The 24302-nt window shown below is 43.3% G+C and overlaps 1 protein-coding gene across 1 annotated transcript in view; it reads left to right on the forward strand.

Moving 5' to 3' along the window:
- Window positions 1-23548, forward strand: part of LOC147707762 (trypsin I-P38-like) — a 68300-nt gene extending 44752 nt beyond the window's left edge. The window contains exon 5 of the mRNA XM_086926613.1: window positions 22514-23548. Coding sequence (XP_086782739.1) covers window positions 22514-22663 — 150 coding nt within the window. The 3' untranslated portion in view covers window positions 22664-23548. The remainder of the gene's footprint in view (window positions 1-22513) is intronic.
- The last annotated feature ends 754 nt before the right edge of the window (window positions 23549-24302 follow it).

Raw genomic sequence — 24302 nt, forward strand, 5'->3', positions numbered from 1 at the left:
GAGGGTGATTGTCAAAATGATTCAGTGAATGTTTCTATCTGCACAAAAAAGCTCCTAGAGATTGCCCAGCAGTGAAGGGTTTGCGGTTAAGAAATCATAAATTGCTTCATATTGGAATTTAGATTACAAGAACTCCTGGACCCTCCTTGCTGAGTGCGGTGAACAAAAAAGAAAGAGAAAAATAAATGTTGGTTACTCACAAAGAGCAGTATGAGATGAGAGACGAACTATAAGGCAAAGTCTGATGAGAGCTGAGTCCTTCACCAGTTGCTGGCGTCTACCTTCACTTTATGACCATTAAAAGAACTAAAATAAGATTACCAGTTAAATAATAGTCAGAATTGTATGTTGTTGTATTTATAGTATATGTGACTACTTTAAAGGGCCTCATTTACGAGAAGTGGCGCACCGCTGCAAGAAAGCAGCAATGCGCCACTTCTCAGTGCACCCTCCCTGCGACACAAATGATGCATCATATGACGCATCATGTCACAAGGAAGGACAGATATGTCAGTATAACTGACCTATCTGTCAGCGCAAGAAGTGGCGCATTGCTAGCGTTGTGTTGGAAGCCTGACGCAACTCCAGCAATGTCCCTTTCACATGGGGCAAGCCCCATGTGAAAGGGACCGCGTCACCCTTGCGCCTGCCATGAGGCAGGCGTAAGATTTTGACGCATTGGCGTCCTAGAAGTGGCGCAGCGAAATCTCATAGATTTTGCTGCGCATCTTCTACGACCCTTTCTTGCCGGGGTACGCCCACCCTGCATACATTATACCTGGTGCAGGTATAATGTAGCGCAGGGGTTTACAAAGAGACGCATCTACCTAGATGTTTCACTTCGTAAATATGGCGCAACATGGCACATTTTTTACGCCATTGGTGCGTCACAAACAATGACGCACCGGTGGCGTAAAAGTGACGCAGGGGCTCATAAATAAGTCCCTTTATTTTTGGTGTGGTTACGTGTGTTTGTGACGTGTGTGCATGTATGTATGCATGACTGTGGTGTATATATTGTATGTGTGTGATAAAGATGTTTCACAACGTGTAGTGTGCTTGCAGAGTATGTGTGTAGATGTATGTGTCTGCAGCATGCATTATGGGCGTTCCTATTGTTCCTGTGTGTGTGGGCGGTTGAACACTTGAATTGCCTTTGCTTCCACAGGAGCTCTTTGATCGTGGCCCTCGCACCGGGTTCGCTATGCTCTTTTCAGCGCTGTCTCTGAAGTCTGAAGCAAAGCTTTCTTTTAGTGCATAGAACAACCAGGTGCACTAAATGGACAAACCTGATACAAACAGCAGATGTAGTAAATCTTGTTTACAAACCTAACCTGGGAGTGAGGCCTAACATAGCTCTTCACACCCAGTCTTTTTAGATCTCGCCTACGATAGGTAAAAGAACTTTAGACATCGGCACAGCTTTGCGGGCAAAACGTGCACGTCTGGCAATTCCCTTGCGGGAGCGAGCTTTCACACCATGTGTTTGTAATTAACTTGCTCGCTTCCGCAGGGGAAACAGGCCCAGGTTCCCTCCTCTATCCCCTCCCCCTGCTGCCGCTTGAGGCGCGCGCTTATGTTTGTTTTGTTTTACTTTCGCACATCGGCTGTACGTGCTGCGACAGCCTCACAGATACGTGATGTACTCATGAAGGAAACAAAGACTGCTACTCTCAGAAGCCAGAGCTGGAAATATGGTGTCAAGTTGAGATCGAGCAGTCCTGTGTGACTTCATGCAGCTTTGGCCAGCCTCCGATACAGCTTCTCTTTGGTTAAATCTCTCCTGTTCTTAATTGCCACAGTTTACAATACTGTCTCTCCCGGCCCTCCCGGCTCATGTCTCCCAGAGTTGCCGAAACTGACAGGATTATCTGACCATGGAATCAATGCCGCTGCAGCCCCAGGCCGCGCTCTGCTGGGCTTTGCAGGCGAGGGCGGGCGGCTGAGAGGGAGGCTCATCCCGAGAGAAGCCAGGCTTTGTAGCTGAGCCTCAGGGATGCTACGGACCGGGCTCTATTTTCTTTACAGTTCTATCTCTACTGGCAGATGTGGACTTGCCCAAACAGATGCTAACCAGCATATTTCCTGTCATGTTGTTCGGACCTCGCTTCTTCTGAAGGCCAGTTTGGCTGATAAGTTTCTCACTTAACAGGCTAGTGGAAAAATTGAATTTTCTCGTTCTGACTCTGAAAAGTCAATAATGCTAAGTTAAATTAAAATCAACAAGCATTGGCAAAGCCAACAAATCTTGCCTATGCAAGATTTTTTGGCTTTGTCAAAATATTTTGTCATGTTCTACAGCAGCTGAAAGTAAAAAATAAAAGCGCTAAGACACATAAAATACTGTCCACGCCATAACGTTTTTCCCTTACTTTCAGCCATGTTGTACGGCAGCCATGCTGCTGTGCAACATGGCTAAACATATTGACAAAACCAATATTTCTTGCATAGCTGAGAACAATTGTATTTGCCAATGCTTGTTTTTGGTTCGCAACTCTTCCAACTCTACTATTTAAGCGATTTGTTTCCTGTGCTAAGAAAGTGATGCCCGTACGTCACCTTCAGCCACACGTCCCACAGGACAATACTACATGATGCACATATTCAACAATCATGTGTCTAGAAGCCACCATCGCACTTTCACAGTGCGTAGGCGAAACAGCAATGACCCCGCAGCCTCATGCAAACACCTCTTGCATTCATTCCAGGGGACGCTGCTTGACCTGTCTGCTATGAAAACCTACTCTACAGAGCCATCCAAACCAAACATATTCCAACAAGACGCGCTAATGTCCCGAAGCATGGCCCTCACACATTTAGCTTCCAGTGTCTCTAATCTGGCTTTCACAATTCCCAACATCCTCTTGATGCACTGTACCTAACAAAAATAAAAATAAATGCATGATATCGTCAAACGTTAATTATTACAAAAATGCAGGTTGCGTGAGAAAGGCCTACAAAACACAAGGATGTGCGGTTATTACTCCGTAAATAGTAAAACCAACTCCCATCAACATGTACAGTTTTAAAATATTGCAGACGCTACAATGCTTATTTGAGTTGGTATAGCTAAAAAAATATATCATTAAATAGGAGTCTTTCCTATTACTATATAGTAAGGACAGTGGATAATTTGTAAAACAATAAGTGCCAGAGCCTTGTCAGAAGGACACAGCAGCTTGCACCATCCATGCACCATCCATTGCCCATGCCAGCGCTTGCAATTACAGTATCAACAAAACTACTAACCATCACACTCCTACAAGTGTCGCAGTTCGTACTATACAGGGCCCCCAGAGCTAAAAGAATGGCTTGAGTGGCACGTGTTAGTGATTGTTAATGTATAATAGATTAATAAAAAGCTGTTGTGCTCATACCCAAATTTGGCCGACAGTGCCACCATGTGGCAGACTGTCCCAAGCACCGGTGCTAAGAATTAAGTGGGGATGCCAAGCGCTGGAAACCACCGGCTCAAATTAAGCACGCTAAAGGTGTTGTTAGCGTTAGGACAGCCACGTTCTGGTGGTTAGCTAACCTCGGCTAGATCGGCATGACCTAGAAGTGAAGAAAGAGAATGTACAGCTGAGTATGACGGTCCAGCAAACAGCAGCGGTCCAGATGCAACCTCTGAGTGACAGAGGCGGGACTTGTGCACCTCAGCCAAATTACTCTCTTCTCGGCCGTAACCACGATCACCAACAGAGCTGTGATTAAAATGCAAAGGATTGCAGCCCTAGAGCCAAACTCCATCCATGAAGCAAGGATAACATCAAAGGAAGACTCCTGAGGTTCTCGTTTGCTGAAATGACTTCCACAGCGCAGGTTTCTATCCTCTCTGGTGGAGGTGAAAAAGGAAGGCTAAGAGGAGGGCTGGCAGGCAGGAAGTAGTTGGGGCCTGGGATAGGTTTTTAATGTTGGGGGAGGGGGGGGGTCCCTGGGACTTAGATCTTAAAACCGCAGTGAAGTTTTAAGTCAATTTAGCATGTGTGAAATAATAATATAAAATGAACATTTTGGGGAGAACATAAGTACACAGAGGAAGTCTGTCAATTGACTGAAACATTAGCAGTTGATTAATATACTAATGTTCCACCTATCTTTTGCTAAAATGTACTGTAAAACAATTATAGAAAAGGAAAAATGCACTTCTGATCTACGCAAGGTGCAAAATGCAGCAGGAGCGCATCAAAGGTAGAAGGGAACGCTCGCCCAGGTGTCTCTACTGTATGTATTGGGTGCATGCCAAGGAGGGCTGCCCTGCTACTATTCACCACCGGGTACACTGCTTGGGAACAGCCTAAACGCACAGGGATACAAGTCTCCCATGCAGTTCTGGCTCCACAATTTGGAATCTTTGAGGGCGGTGAAGAAGCAAGGGTGGGCTAAAAAGATCAGAGGAGTCGTCCATAGTCTCTCAATATCTTTTACTATTTGGAAAAATTGTTTAAAAAAACATAGCACACACATTTAACATTTATAGCTACTATTGGTGTGTGGGAGCGGGGTTAGAACCTTTAAAAAACTTTTTTAAGTATAACTTTTCAACATTATGTTCCACAACACAGCTTAAAGACTTTGGCAAAGCCAATAGCTCTGGATAAGCACTTATAAGGTCCTAAAGGCGAGACCTATTGGCTATGCCAATGCTTGTTGTTTGTGCTCCCGCGCACTGTGGAAGTGTCTCCATGACAAAGCAGGTCAACGCCTGTCTCCTCCTCCTGCTTCAACACCCTCCGCATGCTACGCAGGATCTTCAAGTGGATCCCCACCGAAACTAGAAGGATGGTCACACAGGCCCTCATCAGCAGCAGACTGGACTACGGCAACGCACTCTACCCAGGAGCCCCGGCCAAACATCGGAAACGACTCCAACTCATCCAGAACGCCTAAGCACGCCTGATCCTCAACATCTCCTGCCGCAGCCACATCACACCCCACCTGAAAGACCTGTACTGGTTCCCCATCAACAAGAGGATAACCTTCAAGCTCCTCACCCACGCACACAAGGCACTCCACAACACCGGACCAGCGTACCTCAACAGACGACTCAGCCTCTACACCCCCGCCCGCCAGCTCCGCAGACCACGCCCTCGCCACCGTTCCCCGCATCCGAAGAATGACCGGCGGCGGCAGATCATTCTCCCACCTCGCCGCCAAGACGGGAAAAACCCTCCCCATCCGCCTACGGCAGACCGAAGACCTTCTAACCTTCAGGAGGCTCCTCAAGACCTGGCTCTTCGAACAGTAGCAGCACCCCCGCCCAGCGCCTTGAGACCCTCACGGGTATGTAGTGCGCTTTACAAATGCTATGATTGATTGATTGGAAATGTACTCTGCTCCCTGACAATACCCTGGTATTCCAAGGGGAGCCCTGTCCTGTAAAGCACGTGTTGAGTCGCCTGTAAGAAGAAGAGGTTTGAAATCAAAAAGCATGATTTGTGTCCTCCACTGGTAAACACCCTTCATCTTTGAAATCCTGAGCATATCATCTACTAAATAACATGAGTCAATTGTTAATAGGTCATATGTTTTGAGTTCTGTAGCTCTAGTTTCCATCATTACATCAGCACCCTGGCCAGCAACGAACAACTACAAAAAACACAAGCATTTGCAATGCAATCAGTCTCGCCTTTGGAACCTTGTATGTACTTAGCTAGGCAGCACCTTAGCCTGGGTGCTGAAACATCTACTGTTCTTTAACAAGGAAGGAAAGTAAGCACCAAACTGCGTGACAAGCCAGGTATGGGAACTCAAGGAGAGAAATATTACCTTTCAGCGGGAAATGGTATAGCCCAAAGCTCTATATTTAATATAAATCAGGGCCTTCGGTGGTCATATCACTGAAAATACAAGATTAGAATTTTTTTTTACTGTCTATGTGTACTCGTAGAAGACAAGTTTCTATGATCCGGAATCTCTGGAATGCTAAAGTGATTCTGGTATTTTACTGATCTCTGCTGGTCGTTTTCTATCAAGAAAGTTAAATAGAGGCAGTTGTCCGAAAAATAAAAAAAGAAAGTCCCATTCTGGTATTTGAATGAATGAATGAATGAATTTATAAAGCTCAACAATACCCTGAGGTGTCTAAACGCTGCCTGCAAAGCATGTGCATCTTAGCACGAGGAGGATATGTGTTTTGTGCCCTGAAGAGACAGGTTTTTAGTCTCTTCCTGAAAGTTAACATGTTGGTCTCTTGCTTGAGAGAGGTAGGCAATGAGTTCCACAATTTGGCTGTGGTCGTGTTGAAACTCTTACCACCCCACTTGGTCTTTTTTTATTCTAGGAGCAACCAAATTTCTGGGATCAGCTGATCTTAGTGACCTGGCCGGGACATAGCGTTTGAGATGACTAGCTAACTGGTTTGGGCCCGTTTGATTGAGAGATTCAAAAGCAATACAAAGGGATTTAAATTGAATGCGCTTAGCTACCGGCAGCCAGTGAGTTGGAAGAGAGTGGCAGTTGCTGACTCTGTTTTGGGAATTCCTAGGAGAACCCTGGCTGCCGTGTTTTGTACGGTCTGCAGTTTTTGGATGCTGCGTTTTGTTGCGCTGGTAAGTAAGGCATTACAGTAATCAGGTCTTGAGGATTTCAGGACGGATATCACTTTTTCCTTACTTCAAGTGGAATTGATAGTAGTACGTTCCTCGAGATTTTTAGGATAAAAAAGCAGCATGATGTAGTGGATTTAAGCTGAGCTTCAAAGGACAATTTAGCATCCATAATGACTCCCAGATTTTTTGCTTTAGGAACAGGCATGGGTAGGTAACCGAGCTGGGCTGGCCACCAGTTACTAGTCAAGAACTGAGGATTGCTTCCAAAATGCAAGACCTTTGTTTTGGAGGAGTTTAGTTTCTGTTAGAATTGGGGGTCTCTGGTTGGCGCAAGTATGCACTTGTGACAAGCAGGGACCCTCTCCTCTAAGTCAGGGCGAAGGATGACCCCTTAGAATTACCCTTGCTCACCCTCTAGGTGCATGGCGTGAGCAGCCAAGGCTATTCTTCAGGCGTTAGTTAGTTAAGCATTTGTAATCACACACACAGTAAAATGTACCAATCCCCCCACAAATGGACACCAGGCTGTGAATATATAAAAAAATACGCGTCTTTATGTAAAAATATATATATGTATCTCAGCAGACTTATCACAAGACCAAATAACGTTTTTGTAGCACCACGGATTGTAAATAGGCACTTTTCTTCTTAGTTGCAGTTCAAATGGATCTTCCGGTATTTTATCAGACAGGAAAATGCCCCAGTTCTTGGTTGACCAGGTTGGCAGTCCGTTGAAAATGCTTCTTGGGCAGTTCCTAGGACTTCAGACCAGTCTAAGGCCTTCTGGGCGCTTTGTAGCGCTTCTGTGCGCTTAGAACGGGTGGAATCGGCTGCCCCTACCAAGTCTCACGTATCTCGCGTGAGAAGCGTACCCCGGACCCTACCAACACTCACGCATCTCGCGTGAGACGGGGTACGCGACGTACAGCTTCATCAAGGAAAAGGAAGCGTCCAGGCTAGCGCAGGTAATCCGATGCGCACAGATATCCAGCGTACAGTTTAAATGAAAGGGACGAAGCGCACAGTTTCCTCAGGCGCTACAACGCGCACAGATCACTCAGGCACTACAATGCGCATAGATCACTCAGCGTATAGTTCACAATGAAAGGGACGAAGCGCACAGGTCAACGCGCACCGTCTATTTAGATGTGAACAAAGGGGGACAGCTGTCCCGGGTACGCGTCGCACTCTATCAGCTTTCCAGGTGGCAGATAGGCGTACGGCACACGATGAAGGCGCACAATGAAATAACGGGGAAAGAAGGCATTGCGGGCCCGAGCCCGTTGTGAGGGAGACGTACCTTCTCTTGATGTCCCAGGGAAGCAGGGACGGCCCGCACTCTTCTAGTGCGCGGCGGGGGTACCTTCGGACTGTTAGGTGGCGGCGGCTTCAGGAGGCAGGTGCGGCCCGGCTCTGGCAGTACCACACGTACTGGGAGCACTTCAGGGGGCGGCACGGCCTCTCCTCAGGGCAAAGGGCGAAGCGAGGCGGCCGGGTACGCTGTAGACGTACAGCAGCTGCCCGAGGCGTAGATCACCCTCAGATAAGAAATTCCGGCGGGAGGGGCGAGAGGGAGCACACAACGCGCTCCAGTAGCAGGCGGCAACAGTGGAGCAGGCGGCCCGGTCCACGGAGCAGAGAGCGACTCAAAGAAGAGCGAGGCTCTCACAGGACACGAGCTGCCAGGCTCCTGGGTGTCACGGCCCTAGGAGGGGGCGAAGGGGCACAAGGTCTCAGCTCCAGCAGGGAAGCACACGGCCAAATAAAAGCGAGCGAAGGCACCTTGAACCCACTGGTCCTGGGGTTCAGCTCAGGGAGCAAGCTCAATCAAGCCCTTGGAGAATGTTTAGAGCACAAAACAGCAAAGTCTTTCTTCAGCAAGTCTTCTCCTCTCCTTTCTCAGCAAGGCAAGCAGCAGGCCAGTCCTTCCAGCGTCTCTTCTCCTTCTAGTCGGATGGAGGTCCTTTGTGGTAAAACAGGATTCTGATTTCTTAGGAGCAGGGCTCCTACCTTTATACACAGTTTCTTTTGTTCTTACAGGTCAGGGGGGCCTTTGCATAGCCAATTTCAGTCTCTGAGTACTTTGTTGGGTGCAATCTGGCTTCTGCTTTCAGTGTGAGGGGCAGGCACATCAGACACTCAACAGGAGGTGGAGCCAGCATTGTGTGGACCGGGGCAGCCAGGAGTACCTTGATGATGGGGCTTCACCCTTCCTGGGCCAGGTGCAGGCTGAGTCATCAGTCGCTCCCCAGGGGGGCGGAGCCAGCATTGTGGTGGCAGAGCACAGCCAGATTAAGAGTCAAGGGCCACTCCTACCTCCCACTAAGGTGTAATCCTTGCATTCACCACCTGTCATCCCCCAGCCCTGTCACTCGCACAACCCAGACAGTCAGATACACATACTGCAGAGGCGGGCTGAAATGGTTAGGCAAGCAAATGCTAGCTTTCTAAAAGTAGCATTTGCAAACACAGGATATTAAAATAAACTTTACTAAAAGAAGTATTTTATTATTCTGAGTCCAGGCATACTAAACATTATTTTCTACCATGCTCCCTGAGCCTGCTGGGATTATAGAGTGTAATAATTCCAGCAGACCATCTTGGCCTAAGAGAACAGGTAGCCTTACAATAGTGATAAACGAATTTGGCTGTAATTCACTATTAGGACATGCCACACACATCAGGGCTTGTCCTACCTTACACTTACAATGCACCCTGCCCTAGGGCCTACCATAGGGGTGACTAATATGTAGTTAAGGGAAGGTTTAGGGGCTGGCAAGTGGGTGCACTTGCCCAGCCAGCATGACAGTACCAGACTGCACGCAGGCTCTGCAATGGCAGACCCTAGACACATTTTTTTAAAAGGCTGCTTCTGTGGGGGGCGCAACCAGCGCTGCAGGCCCACTAGCAGTTTTGGCATTTACAAGCCCTGGCACTCCTGGTGCACTTTACTGGGGACTGACAGTAAATCCAATGAACCAATCAGGAACATCAATCACAGTTATACTTTACATTGGGAGAGCATATGCACTTTAGCACTGGTCAGCAGTGGTAAAGTGCCCAGAGTCATTAAACCAACAAAAACAGGTCAGAGAGAGTATTGGAGGAAGGCAAAATGTTTAGGGATGACCCTGCCAAGAGGGCCAGGTCCAACAGTTTCAGACAATCTTCTGACAACCACTTCCCAATGTGACTCATGCAGTCTTGGAAACTGTTTGCTGTGGAGATGGATGATCCACTATTAGAGACAAATATTTGTGTATCGTCGACATACGACACTAGAGAAAAACCGTAGCTTTATATTTATTAATCTGGCCATCAGAATGACGAAAAGGTTAAAAAGAGTGGGACTCAGGGAGGATCCCTGAGGTAGCCCACATGACAGGGGAAAAGGAGGGGATACAGATTCGTCTAAAGCGACCCAATGTGATCGCTCCAACAGGAAGGCACCTAGCAGGGAAAGCGCTATATACCTGATCCCGATGGTGGCCAAATGGTCCATCAGCAGCCTATGATTGACAATGTCAAATGCTGCCAATAGATCTAGCAGAACCAGGGCGGTGCTCCCCCGCTGTCCAGTGTTCGTCTAAGCTCCTCAGTGGCCGTGATTAGGGCCAGTTCTGTGCTGTAGTGAGCACGAAAACCGAACTGAGAGGGATCCAAAATGTCGCTTTGCTTTATAAAAGCAGTCAGTTCAGAATTAATGGCCTTTTCCAACACTTTAGAAGGGAAGGGCAGTCTAGAGATAGATAAGCCTGTAGTTAAGTGGATAATTGTTGTCAAGTGAGATTTTCTTTTAATAAAGGGGGTATGGACGCTTTTTTCCATTCTAAAGGAACACTCCCAGAAATAAACATGGCTTTGAAAATCGCCATCAGGGGAGGTGCCAAGGCCTCAGGCGATAGGTGTTAGTTTTTTTTGGGGGGGGCAGGGATCTGACTGTGAGCATGATTTAATAGCTCTAAATATTTAAGATGTTTTGTGGGCCGTTACGGCCGTAAAGGAGGACAAGGTGGAGGATATTCCCTTCATTGAAGGTTTAACTTTATTAAGTTGGATAAGGGTCTGAGCCTGGCCGACGGAATGTTGAAAGAAGGTATCATAATCAGCTTTAACCTTATTTTGAAAGGTTTCCGCTAAGGTGCTACAAAATATCTGGCTGGTGATAGTATCCTGCGGGGTGGACAACTTAGACAGGCTTTTTACCATGTAAAACAGGGTTTTGAGGCAACGGTTGGCCGCTCCAATTTGCTCGGTGAAATAGGCGGCTTTTTCCCTGGCAATGAGGCTTTTGTACTCCTGAAGGGAGTCTTTATATTCCTTTTTTGTGACAACATTATCGTCTAGTCTCCACTTCCTCTTGAGACTGCAACACAGTTATTTTTGTGATTTTAGCGTGTCGCTGAACCATGGTTCGGAAGGGGTGGATCTGGAGTGACAGCTTTTATTTGGTGGTGCCAAGTCTGTCATGGCTAGATCTAGGCAGAAGTGATAGTTGGCAGCAGCTAAATCCACGTCTGGTGGCGCGCTTAGTGGAGCATTTGATAACCAGGATACTAGCCGATTGGCCTCTATTCTGTTCCAGGGTTGACTAATAAAGGATTCTCCTGACTGTTTGGAACGTGGTCTTTGTGGTAGTGCTATATTAAAGAGAACTGCATAGTGGTCAGACCAGGTCATAGGGAGAGAGTCAGTCCAGCTTATGTGCTGATTGTCAGTGAAGATCACATCCAAACAGTGGCCTGCAGTGTGCTTCACATCTTCCACCAGTTGGTGAGAGTCTATACTGGCCATCTGATCAAGAAGTGCCATGGTATCCGGATCTGAGTTATATTCTAGGTGAAAATTGAAATCGCCTAGAAAGAGGAAGTCGGGATGATCCGCTTTATATGTTATAAGCTGATCTAGACTGGCGATGAAAGGGGCCTTGGGATTGGGTGGTCTGTAAAGAAGGATACCAGTCAAACAGTAATGTTTGTCTAACTCAACTGTGAAGCTCATGGCTTTACATCTAAGACTTCTGGGTAGCTTTGAGGTATTTGCTTTGAGGTTAGATTTAAGTATACGCACTACACTGCTGCTTTCCTTACCCACTCTGTCCCCTCTGTGGATTTTAAAAACTCACCACAATAGACAGGATAAGGTCAGGATCAGCTGCTGCCTCTGCCCATGTTTCTGTTACAAATACTGAATTGATCTTGTGGGACTCTAAGAATTTCCGAAATAAGATGGTTTGCTTAACTAGCGACCTGGTGTTTATCAACACGCATGATAATGACAGTCTGGGTACCACTTTTGCTGGTGCTTCCCTAGGGCAGGTGGGCAACAAGGCAAAGAGCAAGTTAAGACTACAGAGGTCGCAGTGCGTTTTGCCCTGGGCTGAGCACAGGTCGAAGACGGTGCCGGGGCATTTCTTGCCAGAATTTTGAATGCTCTTTAAGGTGTCTTTGGAGTACTGCAGCGGATGTCTGAGGGGGGTGGATCTGAAACAAAACTGTCAGAATGGCTGGTGCTATGCGCGATCCGGGCGTTGATGGGTGCAGACGGGCTTGCCTTTGGCGTGCCTGCTGCATGCGTCCACAAAGCAGACAAGCTCCTTGTCTGGCTTTAAAGGCCATAGGAGTGGTTGGGGGGCATGGGGGAGGTGTGGCCACAGGCGTTGCAGAGCGTGAGGGCTCAATTAAAAGACAGATTGCAAACGTGAAGGCAAAGTAAAGATAAGACGGGGGCCAGCTACCCCGGCTACACTCACAAGCTCCCTTGTGAAGTGTAGCTACTGTGAAAGCAAATCAAATTAAAACTATTGGGAGAACAACGTAAAGCATAAAACATATAAAAATGTCACTCCAAGATGGCGACTAAGGAGAGAGACAGACAACTCCCCAGCACACTAATGCCTACATGGAAATAAAACTGATGAGCTAGTCAGTGAATCAGGGTGCATGCACCATCAGGTACATGCTACTTTTCGTTTTCTATCAAGACACTTAAATAGAGGCAGTTGAACAGAAGAAAAAGTCCCTAAGCAAAAGTGGAAGCAGACAAGTACTGGGGCTGATCCCCAGAGACCACAAGGTACATACGGTACAATATAAGGTGGTCCCAGTATGCAATATTTAAACAACACACAAAATAATTATACATTAGCAGAAAAATAAATGGAAAAGGATCACTAAGAGTGAGTGATGGACCAGTGTTATTTAATCACACCATCACACTAAAATATATATTGGCTATATCTTAAAATCTTTTACAAAAACAAGTGCCCGGAAAAAGGGAAGAGAAAGGGGGCTGTAGGAAAAGTACAGTGATTTGAGTGAGGATGAAGTGGTACGGAAGGGTAAGATTATTGTGCAAAACACATATTCATGGTTAACATCATACAATGGCTCGTTATTTCGCCACAAGTTCACAAGAGTCTGTATTGATTATTATATAGCCATGCTTGACGAGAAAAACACAGTAGAACAATCTCTGTTGATTTATGCTGGCTCAAAGAAAACTGTTGACTTTTCGACCCCGAACAAATGTAGGTTCATTAACACCTTACGTAGGGGTCTTCCTCAGGACTGTGATATGGGGGTAGGCACCTGGGGGTTAAGAGTAGAGATTAGCAATATCCTCGGGGTAAGGGGGCAATATAAACATAGTAAAGGGGCCATAGGTCCCCAGAATTACCATAAACAGCCATCCAGTGATGGCCGGTCTTGCAACAGCTTCGGCACAAAAGCTCCAGACGAACAAGGGCAGGATACCTGCACCTGCAATAGTAAGGTGTGGTTTAAAGAAACTCCCCCACCAACTTGGGGGACCAGAGGGGGATTTTAATAAAACAAGGGACGCCAGTGGAAGATGACACTTACGCACAACGGATCAATATCCGACATGTCCGATCCAAATTAGCGAACTGATCCATCCCAGATTAATCGGCTAGGACCCCACAGTTTAAAAATCTGTAACAAAAGGGGACACAAAACCTTAACTATCCGAAAGGTATGTTTCACACCACCACTCACGAAGGCAAAAACGAAATTACCTGTTAATTCTTTCAATTACAGGTGCACCAAAGGGTACATACAACAAATCTTCCAGACAGCGTAAGCGCTGTCTAGGCTCGACCTGAAAAAACGGTTAAAGACAACGTTTTTCCATAAAAAAGTAAAGTTCCTTCTGGACAACCCTCTTCAAATCCTGCCCTTGCCACCCTCCACATCTGCCTTTGTGCTTTCTTTTCTGGAGATCTATTATCCTGATAACTTTGTCACTCTCTCACTTTCACATGTTTGCCATCCTCAGAACTTACATGACAGGTACTTTTTAATGAAATTAGGTTTACCTGAAATGGTACCTGTTTAAAAATAATTTCATACCAGAACAAAAAAGAGAAAAGTATTGGCAAAGTGCATAGAACTGGCTTCAATGTTCTAATGCATGCACATATAGTAATGTAGATTGCCACTGTTCAGCCTTTGCATGAAACCAACATTTTGTTGCATAGAAAGGACACTGTATTATGGAATATTGAGCATAGGAATATCATTGTATCAGAATATCACGGACAGAATATTTAGTGATAAAATATCAAAAGTTGAAGTGCATACAGAGGAAGAAAAGATTTACTATTCCTAAATCCTCATCTATGCGCCATGAGGATATATGTGTGATTTTAAAGTTGAACATAGGCTGCTTTTTCAGTGTTCTTGCAGATGTATGACAAATGAGTGATGGGCCTGTAACTGGTAAAGTCAACAGGGTCTGGTGAAGGTATCTTTAGGAGTTGGTGGATTCTATGAACATGACTTGAGTGAGAGAGGTATTGACAATTGTAAATAGGGGCAAGAGAGCATCCTCAGAGATACCTTTAGTGAAGGATAATTTTAAGATATTATCTTCATAGGAAGTGGCGTTGAGGGAGTTCTGTAAGCCAAGAAGATCTTGGAGGGATAGGGCTCATAAGGCTGTCCATTGTATATGAAGGGATCGGGATAAAAGATGAAGCTTGGTAATGTGCTATCGAATTTCCTGTATATTTTCACTGGCGAAGAGGTTGTTGACATTGCACTTTTCTGTGGAGCGAGGAATAGGTGGGTTCGGTTAAAGATTGATGGAGTGGTTGATTGTTTTGAGCAGTAGTCCGCTTCTATTGGTGGCTTTATTGATGGTGTTTGTATCGCGCTTTGCTATGGCTGACGTGATGAGCTATCTGCCTTTTGTTCGGAGGGACTTCAGTATCAAGAGGTTCTCTGGAGTTCTGTTTTTCTTCTGCAAGTAGCATTTCAATAGAGTCTGTTTATAGTATTATCAGAGTCACAATAGTTTCCAGAACGCGTAGCATCCCTCACAGTCTTGCCTTACAGTGTGGTTCCAGTACAGTAATCCCTTGTCAGAGTGGGGTCCTTCCATTAGTACCACAGTAATGTGAGCTCATTCCTAGTTCTTAGCAATGCCACCAAAATGGACATTAATTGCTTTCATTTAACTAAAGAACAAAATGGGGCATTTACTTCTCTCAATTTAGTTGCAAGAAAGCTACATGTGGTGAGGTTTCTGTTGGTATTGAAAGGCTTGTGTCCATCAAAAATCATATGTAAGAGATTCTGCAGTGGCAAAACCTTGGAAGTAGTATAATTATTCTAATATTATCCAGAGTTTACCATGGTGGGGGTTTCAATTAGAGTATGCCTGTCCAGCCTAAAAGTTCCCTGTTTGTGTGATGAAAACACCTAATGCCAATCAATCTGCCTAGCCATGGTGGCATGTTGTACCAGCTAGCATTTTTCAAAGACAAACCAGCAAAGTTTAGAGTCATTTTTGAAAAATTAAAACTGTCGCTGACAGGCTGCAAGTTAGCGAGTGAAGGGTGGCAGCTTTGTTTTAAAAATTATGTTTTCCTCCCAGCACCATCTTGCTGTATAAAAACACAATATGGACATGCCATCAGACATCCTGACCTAAAATGAGGCTGGCCTGAAAAACACCCATGTCTGCTTTAGAACGCCAGCAGCTGCCCAGCAAGGAGAGTTTTCTGCTGTCAAATGTGCAGAAGTCCAAATATCTCTATATGAGGTGGGGAATCAGGAGGTTGGTGAATGGCTGTCCATCCATTTTCGTCCAGTGTCCTATTATCACAAATCTCTAAAGGATCCCAAGCCCAGATATAAATGTATGTACATGATTGCCCATGCCATGACTGGTTAGACTGACCATCAGAATGAGACTGATAAGATGAAAGAAAGAATGTATGATGATGTTTTGCATGGGACAAGTGGCACCATGTCCACCTTGGAATGTCTGACATAATATCGACAGACAGAATATCGAAATACAAAAATATCGGAGCAAAAATATCGACATCAAAAATATCAGAATCCTATCTTCATAAAGGTAAGTACAAAAATATCGAAAAAATAATATCGTAATACAAAAATATCGGAATCAAAAATATCGTTTTTTTAAATGTATTAATATTAATGTAAAAATAATTTTAAAATACATATAATTTTAAAAATATTAAATAAAAATATTAAAACAAAATTAAAACTAATACATATACATTTAAAATAAATAAAACACTTAATAATTTAATGTAATTTTATTTTTTTTAATGTTATTTATTTGATTTAATGTAATATTTTTTTGTTTTTACCCTGTACGCCTGTACCCCAAAAACCCAAAACTGACCCTGAACCCTAAAAATATCCCTGTACCCAAAAAACCCAAAACTGACCCTGAACCCTAAAAATACCCCTTTACCCAAAAACTGAAAACTGACCCTGAACCCTAAAAATACCCCTTTACCCAAAAACTGAAAACTGACCCTTATCCCTAAAAATACCCCTTTACCCAAAAACTGAAAACTGACCCTGAACCCTAAAAATACCCCTTTACCCAAAAACTGAAAACTGACCCTGAACCCTAAAAATACCCCTTTACCCAAAAACTGAAAACTGACCCTGAACCCTAAAAATACCCCTTTACCCATGAACTGAAAACTGACCCTTATGCCTAAAAATACCCCTTTACCCAAAAACAGAAAACTGACCCTGAACCCTAAAAATACCCCTTTACCCAAAAACTGAAAACTGACCCTGAACCCTAAAAATACCCCTTTACCCAAGAACTGACAACTGACCCTGAACCCTAAACATACCCCTTTACCCAAGAACTGAAAACTGACCCTGAACCCTAAACATACCCCTTTACCCAAAAACTGAAAACTGACCCTGAACCCTAAAAATACCCCTTTACCCAAAAACTGAAAACTGACCAGAACCCTAAAAATACCCCTTTACCCAAGAACTGAAAACTGACCCTGAACCCTAAAAATACCCCTTTACCCAAAAACTGAAAACTGACCCTGAACCCTAAAAATACTCCTTTACCCCAAATTAATTAATATTATTTAATTACCAATTAATTATTAATTAGCAATAACAATAAAGTAAATATATTAGCACATTAGCTGTAATTAATTTAATTTAATAATTAATATTATTTTTCCCAATTAATTAATTAAGAATAACAAAAAATTATATATAAAAAAATTACTATAATTAATGTAATTAAATAATTAATATTAATTAATTACCAACTAATTAATAATTAAAAATATGTACAAAATTATATTAATTAATTAACTAATTAATATAAATTAATTAGCAATTAATTATTAATTAAATTATGTACAAACATATATTAATTAATTAATTATTATTAAATTACTTCCCACCCTATTCCCCTATAAACCCATAACCCGCTACAGAACATATTTATCAATTAATCAATTAATTAAAATTAATTAAAAATTATTTCTCAATTAATTAATTAATAATTCCTACTAATTAATAATTAATTTAACATAATTAAATTACTTCCCACCCTATTCCCCTATAAACCCACAACCCGCTACAGTAGTAAAAGACAATATTTAATTAAATTACATTAAAAATAAATAATAAAACATAATAAATACAATATAATATACACTAAATTTATTTAAAAATTGATATTAGTAACATCGAAGTTATTTATTTCGATATTATTGACATCGATATTTAAAACTTCGATATTACTGATATCATACTAATATCGATATTAAGACTGTCGATATTACTTACCTTCGATATTTTGTCCCATTGATATTTAAACTTCGATATTATTGTATATCGATATTTAAAACTCGATATTTTGTCTGTGTACCCCACCTTGATGGTTAAAGCAGTAAATGGCATAAATGAGAAGTAAGCATGATTCTTGCACACATCTGCAACATGAAGAGCTCTGCTGCACAAGCCAGAACTGTGATGCGTTTTTTCATTTCTAGTCTCTTGTAATACCAATGCCATTTTTTTCCTATAGATGTTCACACATATGCACCAAAACTGACAAATATATGATGGGCACTCTTTAACCACCAATCATTTATATTGTAGTAGGGTGAACTTGTAGGGCTACAAAACAAACAAACTGAATCAACCTAAAGATGTTTACTGTGGGATCTGGGTTGCAGAGTGTGTATGCAACATCTGCTAAGTATGAAAATCTCAGAAATAATAATACTAATATATTATCTAACTGTTGGTCCACACCACCTTTAAAACCAGCTCCAGCATTTTCAGAGCCTCCACCCCCCAGCTGACTTACAATTTCACTACACTGGGTCGCTTGACACACATCTAAGAGTACATCAGTCTGTGAAAAAAGAAGTGCAAGATAGATAAAAAAACATAGTGCAACAGGCCTTCTCCTATTATACTTGCCCAGACTCCAGAATGACATCCCAGTAAACACCAGGCCTGAGCCAACCCTGCTGCAATTGAGGAAAGAGTTGAAGATACATCTCTTTAAGGAACTCTATATTATAACGAGATAACTCCGCTTTTACTTTCAGAATATCTGTTCCCCTTCAATTATTTATTGACTATCTTTACCATTGAGCTTGTAAAAAACTTCGCTCCATTTTGGCTAGGGTTCTGCTAATCAAACACCACATTCATGAATACTTTCATACATATAAGACAAAATGTTGTGTTGTATGTGTAAATTTGAGGGAATTTGAGATTATCAATCCAGGATTGTTGGGCAACCTCAAAAATATGATTTATGTTGGATAGATAGTCCCTGACTCAGCCTTGTGCTTCTGTGCCGCATACATGCTTCTTAGGAGGCATGGCTGTTAGCCTTGTGCCCAACCTGGAAAACCAATGGATCACAATTTGTATGGTTTACCCTTTGATCTGTCATGTTTGGGTGACCCTGCCAGAAGACTAAGCTACCACCAGCATTGCTCTACAGGCTACTGAAACAGAGAAGCCTTATAACCACTTCAAGGTGGCGATCCTCGAAGTACTCCTGATCATGGACAAAATACATAGTTGTGCAGAATACATATTATATAGAGATTGTTTATGTCTAGTATGACCCAATAGTATTGCACTCTATGTGGCCTGATTGGTGTTTATGTCTAATAGCTAACAAATGACCTGAAAAGACTTCTGCATAAAGCACTTTTTCTGCGAAAAGCATTCAATTAGTCCAATATTTAAATTGTTTTACAAATCTAACAGTCTACCAGTCAGCTGTGTTTATGTGCTTAAAACATTTTCATGACAAATTATATCTGTCTATAGATACCTGAATCATCTGTGTTAGACCCAGTGGTTTCAGTCTGGCTAAGATGCACGAAGCCAGTCAGAACCCACCATTCCAAATTGGATGAGTATGATACACTTGGCCGATAACTTAAGCTCACCCTCTGGTAGCTTGTCCTTCAGGCTACAGCATAAAATGTTGGCACAACACCCCCGCTCACAACCCACTGACTTTCTCACAAAACGACTCCATACCGTATGCATAAAAAAGTTAGTCTTTATATTACACACACGCACTGAAATCAAAACGATACACATTGTATATATACTTTACAGTTATACACAATTGTCAAATATCTCAATTGAAATCACAATGACACACATATTGTATATACACTTTACAGTTATATGCAATGGTCAGTCTTTCCCATTGCAATGATACACGTTGTCCCTGCTAGCGCCCTGTTGAATCGACAGTCTGAACCATCTAATACAGAGAGAAACTGTAACTTGGGGCCAGATGTATCAAGATACCGTTTTGCGAATCCTAAATAGCGATTTTTTGCGAATCGCTATTTAGAATTAGCAAAACGGTATGTATGTACAAAATCGCAAATTTTTTGCGAATCCTTATTATTCTTTATTTGCGATTTCGCATTTTGCGAATTCGCAAATAAAGAATAATTTTCAATGCATTCCTATGGGCCAGGAGGCCCATAGGAATGATAGTGCAATAATTCTCAAATTGCGAATTCGCAATTTGCTAATCGCAATTTGAGAATTATTTCAAGGGTGCAGGGGTGTCTCAAAGACACCCTGCTGCACCCCTCAAATCTACATGTGTGTGCATGTGGCACACATACATGCCCTATGGGCATGTATGAGTGTCACATGCCACCCTTACAAATGCCAATTAGGGCATTTTTAAAAGAAATCGCAAATTACCACCAACTACAAGTTGATGGTAAATTGCGATTTTTTAACACAAATTCGCAAACAAAAAATGTGTCATACATATCATTTAAGGAATCGGAAAATTTGCGATTCCTTAAATGCTATGGCAAAATAAGGAATCGCAAATAATTGCGATTCCTTAAATTGCGATTTTTTCTTACATATCAAAAATCGCAAAACGGCCGTTTGCGAGTCGCAAAGGCCAAAATTCTGCGAATTTCAGCCTTTGCGAGTCGCAAAAGCCTTGATACATCTGGCCCCTAGTTTCATCCATCTGGATTAGACCTCCAAGCACCCAACGGCACCTGCACGAGGGTGGAATCACTATTCCCACCCGTAGACAAAAGGTTGTGACCTAGGAAACTGGAGAGATCCCTGTCTGGAGAAATGTTTTGCCCTCAAGCAAAGGTGTGACCTGCCATGGACCCCTGGCAGTCAGCTTCAGGTAACCACAAGGCACAAAAAGCCCCCCTTGGATCTCATAATGATGTTTTCAATACAAAGCACCCTGTGGTATTGGTCCAGGAAGAGGGAGCCAATGACCTTGGACAGGGGCTGCGTTGTCAGGCATGGCTGTCCTCCCAATCTAGAGGCCGAAGACAGTCTCAGCTCCCGGCTCAGGTTTCCCCGACACACCTCAGACACCACACGCTCTGGAGCACAAGTGAACATAAGTCCCCTTGGTTTCAAGCATGGATCCCTTGGCCTCAGCAAGCTTCCCCTGCACTCTTCGAACTCCTCATGTCCCAGCACCTCATATGGCTGCTGATCGTTGTGCACACACTCCTCTTGCACTGTGAGATGATGGTGTATGTCAGAACGGTCCTTTGCCCAACCACAATGACTACTACCTGTCTCCACCGCACCCAGTGCGGTCCTCATGATCTTGCAGAAAGAGTGATATCCTTTTTGTTCCTCGGATCTTGTGGACAGCAGGCCAGCGCACTTGCCCTCTGTTAAGTACTTCGAGACCCAGGCTACAACAGTTGCCATTCGCTGCAGGCCAGCAACGTCCAGGCAAAATCCACCAAGTAATAGTCCCTGTCTTGGGGCACGACAAGCTCCAAGCCACCTCAAGTATGTAGATAGTCCAGTTGCAGTCCCTCCTGCCTTAATGATTCCTTGTGTCAATGTCCCAGTTTCGAACCAGTGTAGTATAGTTCCAAATCCAAAAGTGTTCCTACTTTCGGAAGCCGAAGCACCAGTAGTTATACCCACCATGTCCTTTGAACATACAATCTGTTCAGAAGGCCACCTTTGAAATGCACAGGCCCTCTCCAAATTATGTCCTGCCTGCCATCCTACCCCGGGAGGTTTGATCACAATCTTTAGTGGGGCAAGACCCTTCCCCTTGGAATGCAGGTCCCCATTCCACCCCCATGTAACCATCCCAGAAATGCCCGTCAGGGTCAAAATTCTGCAGTTTCCCATGAACCCCTAGTTTATGGCCCTCTATCAGGAATGCACAGATGTGGCTATCCCCCTAACACCGAGATTTAGGAGACACGTTTCCAGGCACACAGAGCCACACACATCAGAATGCCCACTTTCCCAAAATGATATTTCCATCACCGTAATGTCAAATCCCCTCCTATTACTGGAGAAATTCACCATTACGAATTCATTAATACCAAACATCACACTGTTGCTATTCTGCCCGTAGGAAATGATGCTAGACAGCCCCTCCCTTATTCCCCTCATGCTAATCCATTGTGAGAAGCAAGACCCATAATACTGAACACACCACCCGGTGCCATTCACGACTCTGTCAAGTAACACATGCACACACCTGCCCAACCTCTTCCTAGCACCACACCCTGTCACCAGGGAGAACTCCAATATAGCAGGAAACATGCAGAAGCTTGGCACGCAGCTTTGAGAGTGCCAAGTCGAGTACAGTAACCAGTGCACACAGGCCCTACCAGGGCAAACCTGTGGCACAATCGATGAGCTACCTCTGTGGATGGCACAACCAGTACAGAAGACCCACAGAGGCACATTTGAGATACATGCCCTTGGTACAGGTCTTACCCCACAACAAGGGCCTTACAGCTAACTCAAATCAGCCAATCATATATACAATGTCCACCAGTATGCATATAATGAGCACAGCGCTTTGACACTGCATAGCAGTGTTAAACACGCTCGAGTCATCAGGCTAGCATGAAGAGTAATGGAAAACTGGGAAGGAGAAAAGCAAAAAGTCGAGGGAAATCACCCTTGAAAGGGTAATTTCAAACAATCTGCATCAGTAATATGACAACAATAAACAACTAACTTCACCTAGACCAGTAACTGCTTGCAACTAATCAGTAAATAAACTATAATAATGTTGAATAATATATGACTAATGGACAGTACAATAGAAGACATGCAAAATATATATTTCAATGCAAAATCTTTCTGTTTCCTTTGCAGGGAGACTCTGGAGGACCCCTCGTGTGTAATGGACAGCTTCAAGGAATTGTCTCTTGGGCTTATAAGTGCGCCTTGAAGGGCTACCCAACAGTTTACACCAAAGTCTGCAACTATAATGGCTGGATCAGTTACATCATGTCCAATAACTAAAGCATTGAAAGCCTAGAGGCAGTGTTGATCAATAGATTCCTGAAACAAAAAAAATAATTAGGATGTATACACTTAAATAAATATACATTATGTCCTCCATGTTATTACACAGGCAGCACTCTCAGGAGGAAGGTGTACAGATGGGCTTCACGCCCGTCATGATGTCATACTCTGTCTTAAGAATTTTGAGAATATTTACAGCATACACATATTGTGATATTTGTGGTCAAGCATATTGTCCTGAAGATGCAAACACATCTCTACAGTTAAGTACAAGGTTACATTTTGTATGCAAATTAAATGAACTTTTGTACTGTCCCCTTAAATATATTTCTGCATTTAGAAATGTATATATACTTGTGATGCTGGCCACGCAAGTTCGTATGTGATGCTGGCCTTGTATGTTTGAGGTGCATGCTATAGTGTTGGGAGATTGTGCTCTGTGTGAGCGACTGAAGGGTTTGCAGGTTGTGCAAGGGTGGGAGATACAGTGTAAGTATGGATGAGTGGGCTCGATCTGTGGGGAGCATGAGGCTATTTGTGCTGGGGGTTGTAGACTATGGAGAAGTGCAGGATGTGTTTAAGGGGACTGTTATCTCTGTTGGAGGATGCTGGCATTGTGTCAGAGGCTGGAGAACACAAAAGCAGATTGTTTTGTACACTGTGCCAATTCTCATTCCACCTTTTCTATTTCCATCACTTGGTACTATCAAACTCTACTATTTCTATGCTGTGCATTTTTTCAGACTCTTCCATCTCCTTCATAGAAAGTGTGAAATATTGAAGACCTTCATAGAAACGTTTGCATTAAGACTGCCTACTGTCAAAGCTGACTTATAATACTGGTTACCTATAATCAATATAATAAAAAAGATGATGCATTTATTGCCATGATTGTTTATTCTTGTTGATGTTTTAGTGTCTGCAAGTTCTACATTTTGTTGTGATATAAGATAAAATCAGCAATCAAATACTATAAAAACTCTATAGCCAAAGAGGGTCTTCACACTTGGACTATCACCTCAGAAGTCACGCCTGTTTGCAGCATCAACCAGCCTCAGTCCGAGGCAACATCAGAGACAGCGAGAAGTGGATTTAGCCTCTTTTATAGCCCTGACCAAGCTGCAATAGAGAATAGCTGATTCACTATTTCATTACGAACACAGGTATACTGTGACCTTCACTTCAGAAACCCCAGCACTAGCTTACTATTTACTGGTTTAGCTAAAATTGCTTAGTGCTTACAAATAGCCTGAGAATGTTAGGATGCTAAGAATTCAATAACCCTGACAGACATGTTCATGTTGTTTTCGCTGGCCATGTTTGCATTCTGTCTAATTACCAATCATATTGTATGCAGTACATTATGATTTTAAAATAAGTGTTTTAAATACATATCCTCTTTCTTAGTACTATTTGAGTGTGTTATTCATTTACAAAAGTGGATTTGGATTCCTTGCACCAGGCGGTTAGAAATCAAGCCAGTGAGACGTTTTTTGTTTTTTTTTGGGGGGGGGGGGTTAGAGATTCTCTCATGATGGAACACATGACAATCCCAAAGAGACTCTTCTGCTAAATGCATCTTGGTTTGATGTGATTGCTTTAGAGTATTGGGACCTAAATCCATTTGAATTACCTT

This window comes from Lissotriton vulgaris, chromosome 6 (assembly GCF_964263255.1).
Source record: "Lissotriton vulgaris chromosome 6, aLisVul1.2, whole genome shotgun sequence".
Taxonomy (NCBI): Eukaryota; Metazoa; Chordata; class Amphibia; order Caudata; family Salamandridae; genus Lissotriton; species Lissotriton vulgaris.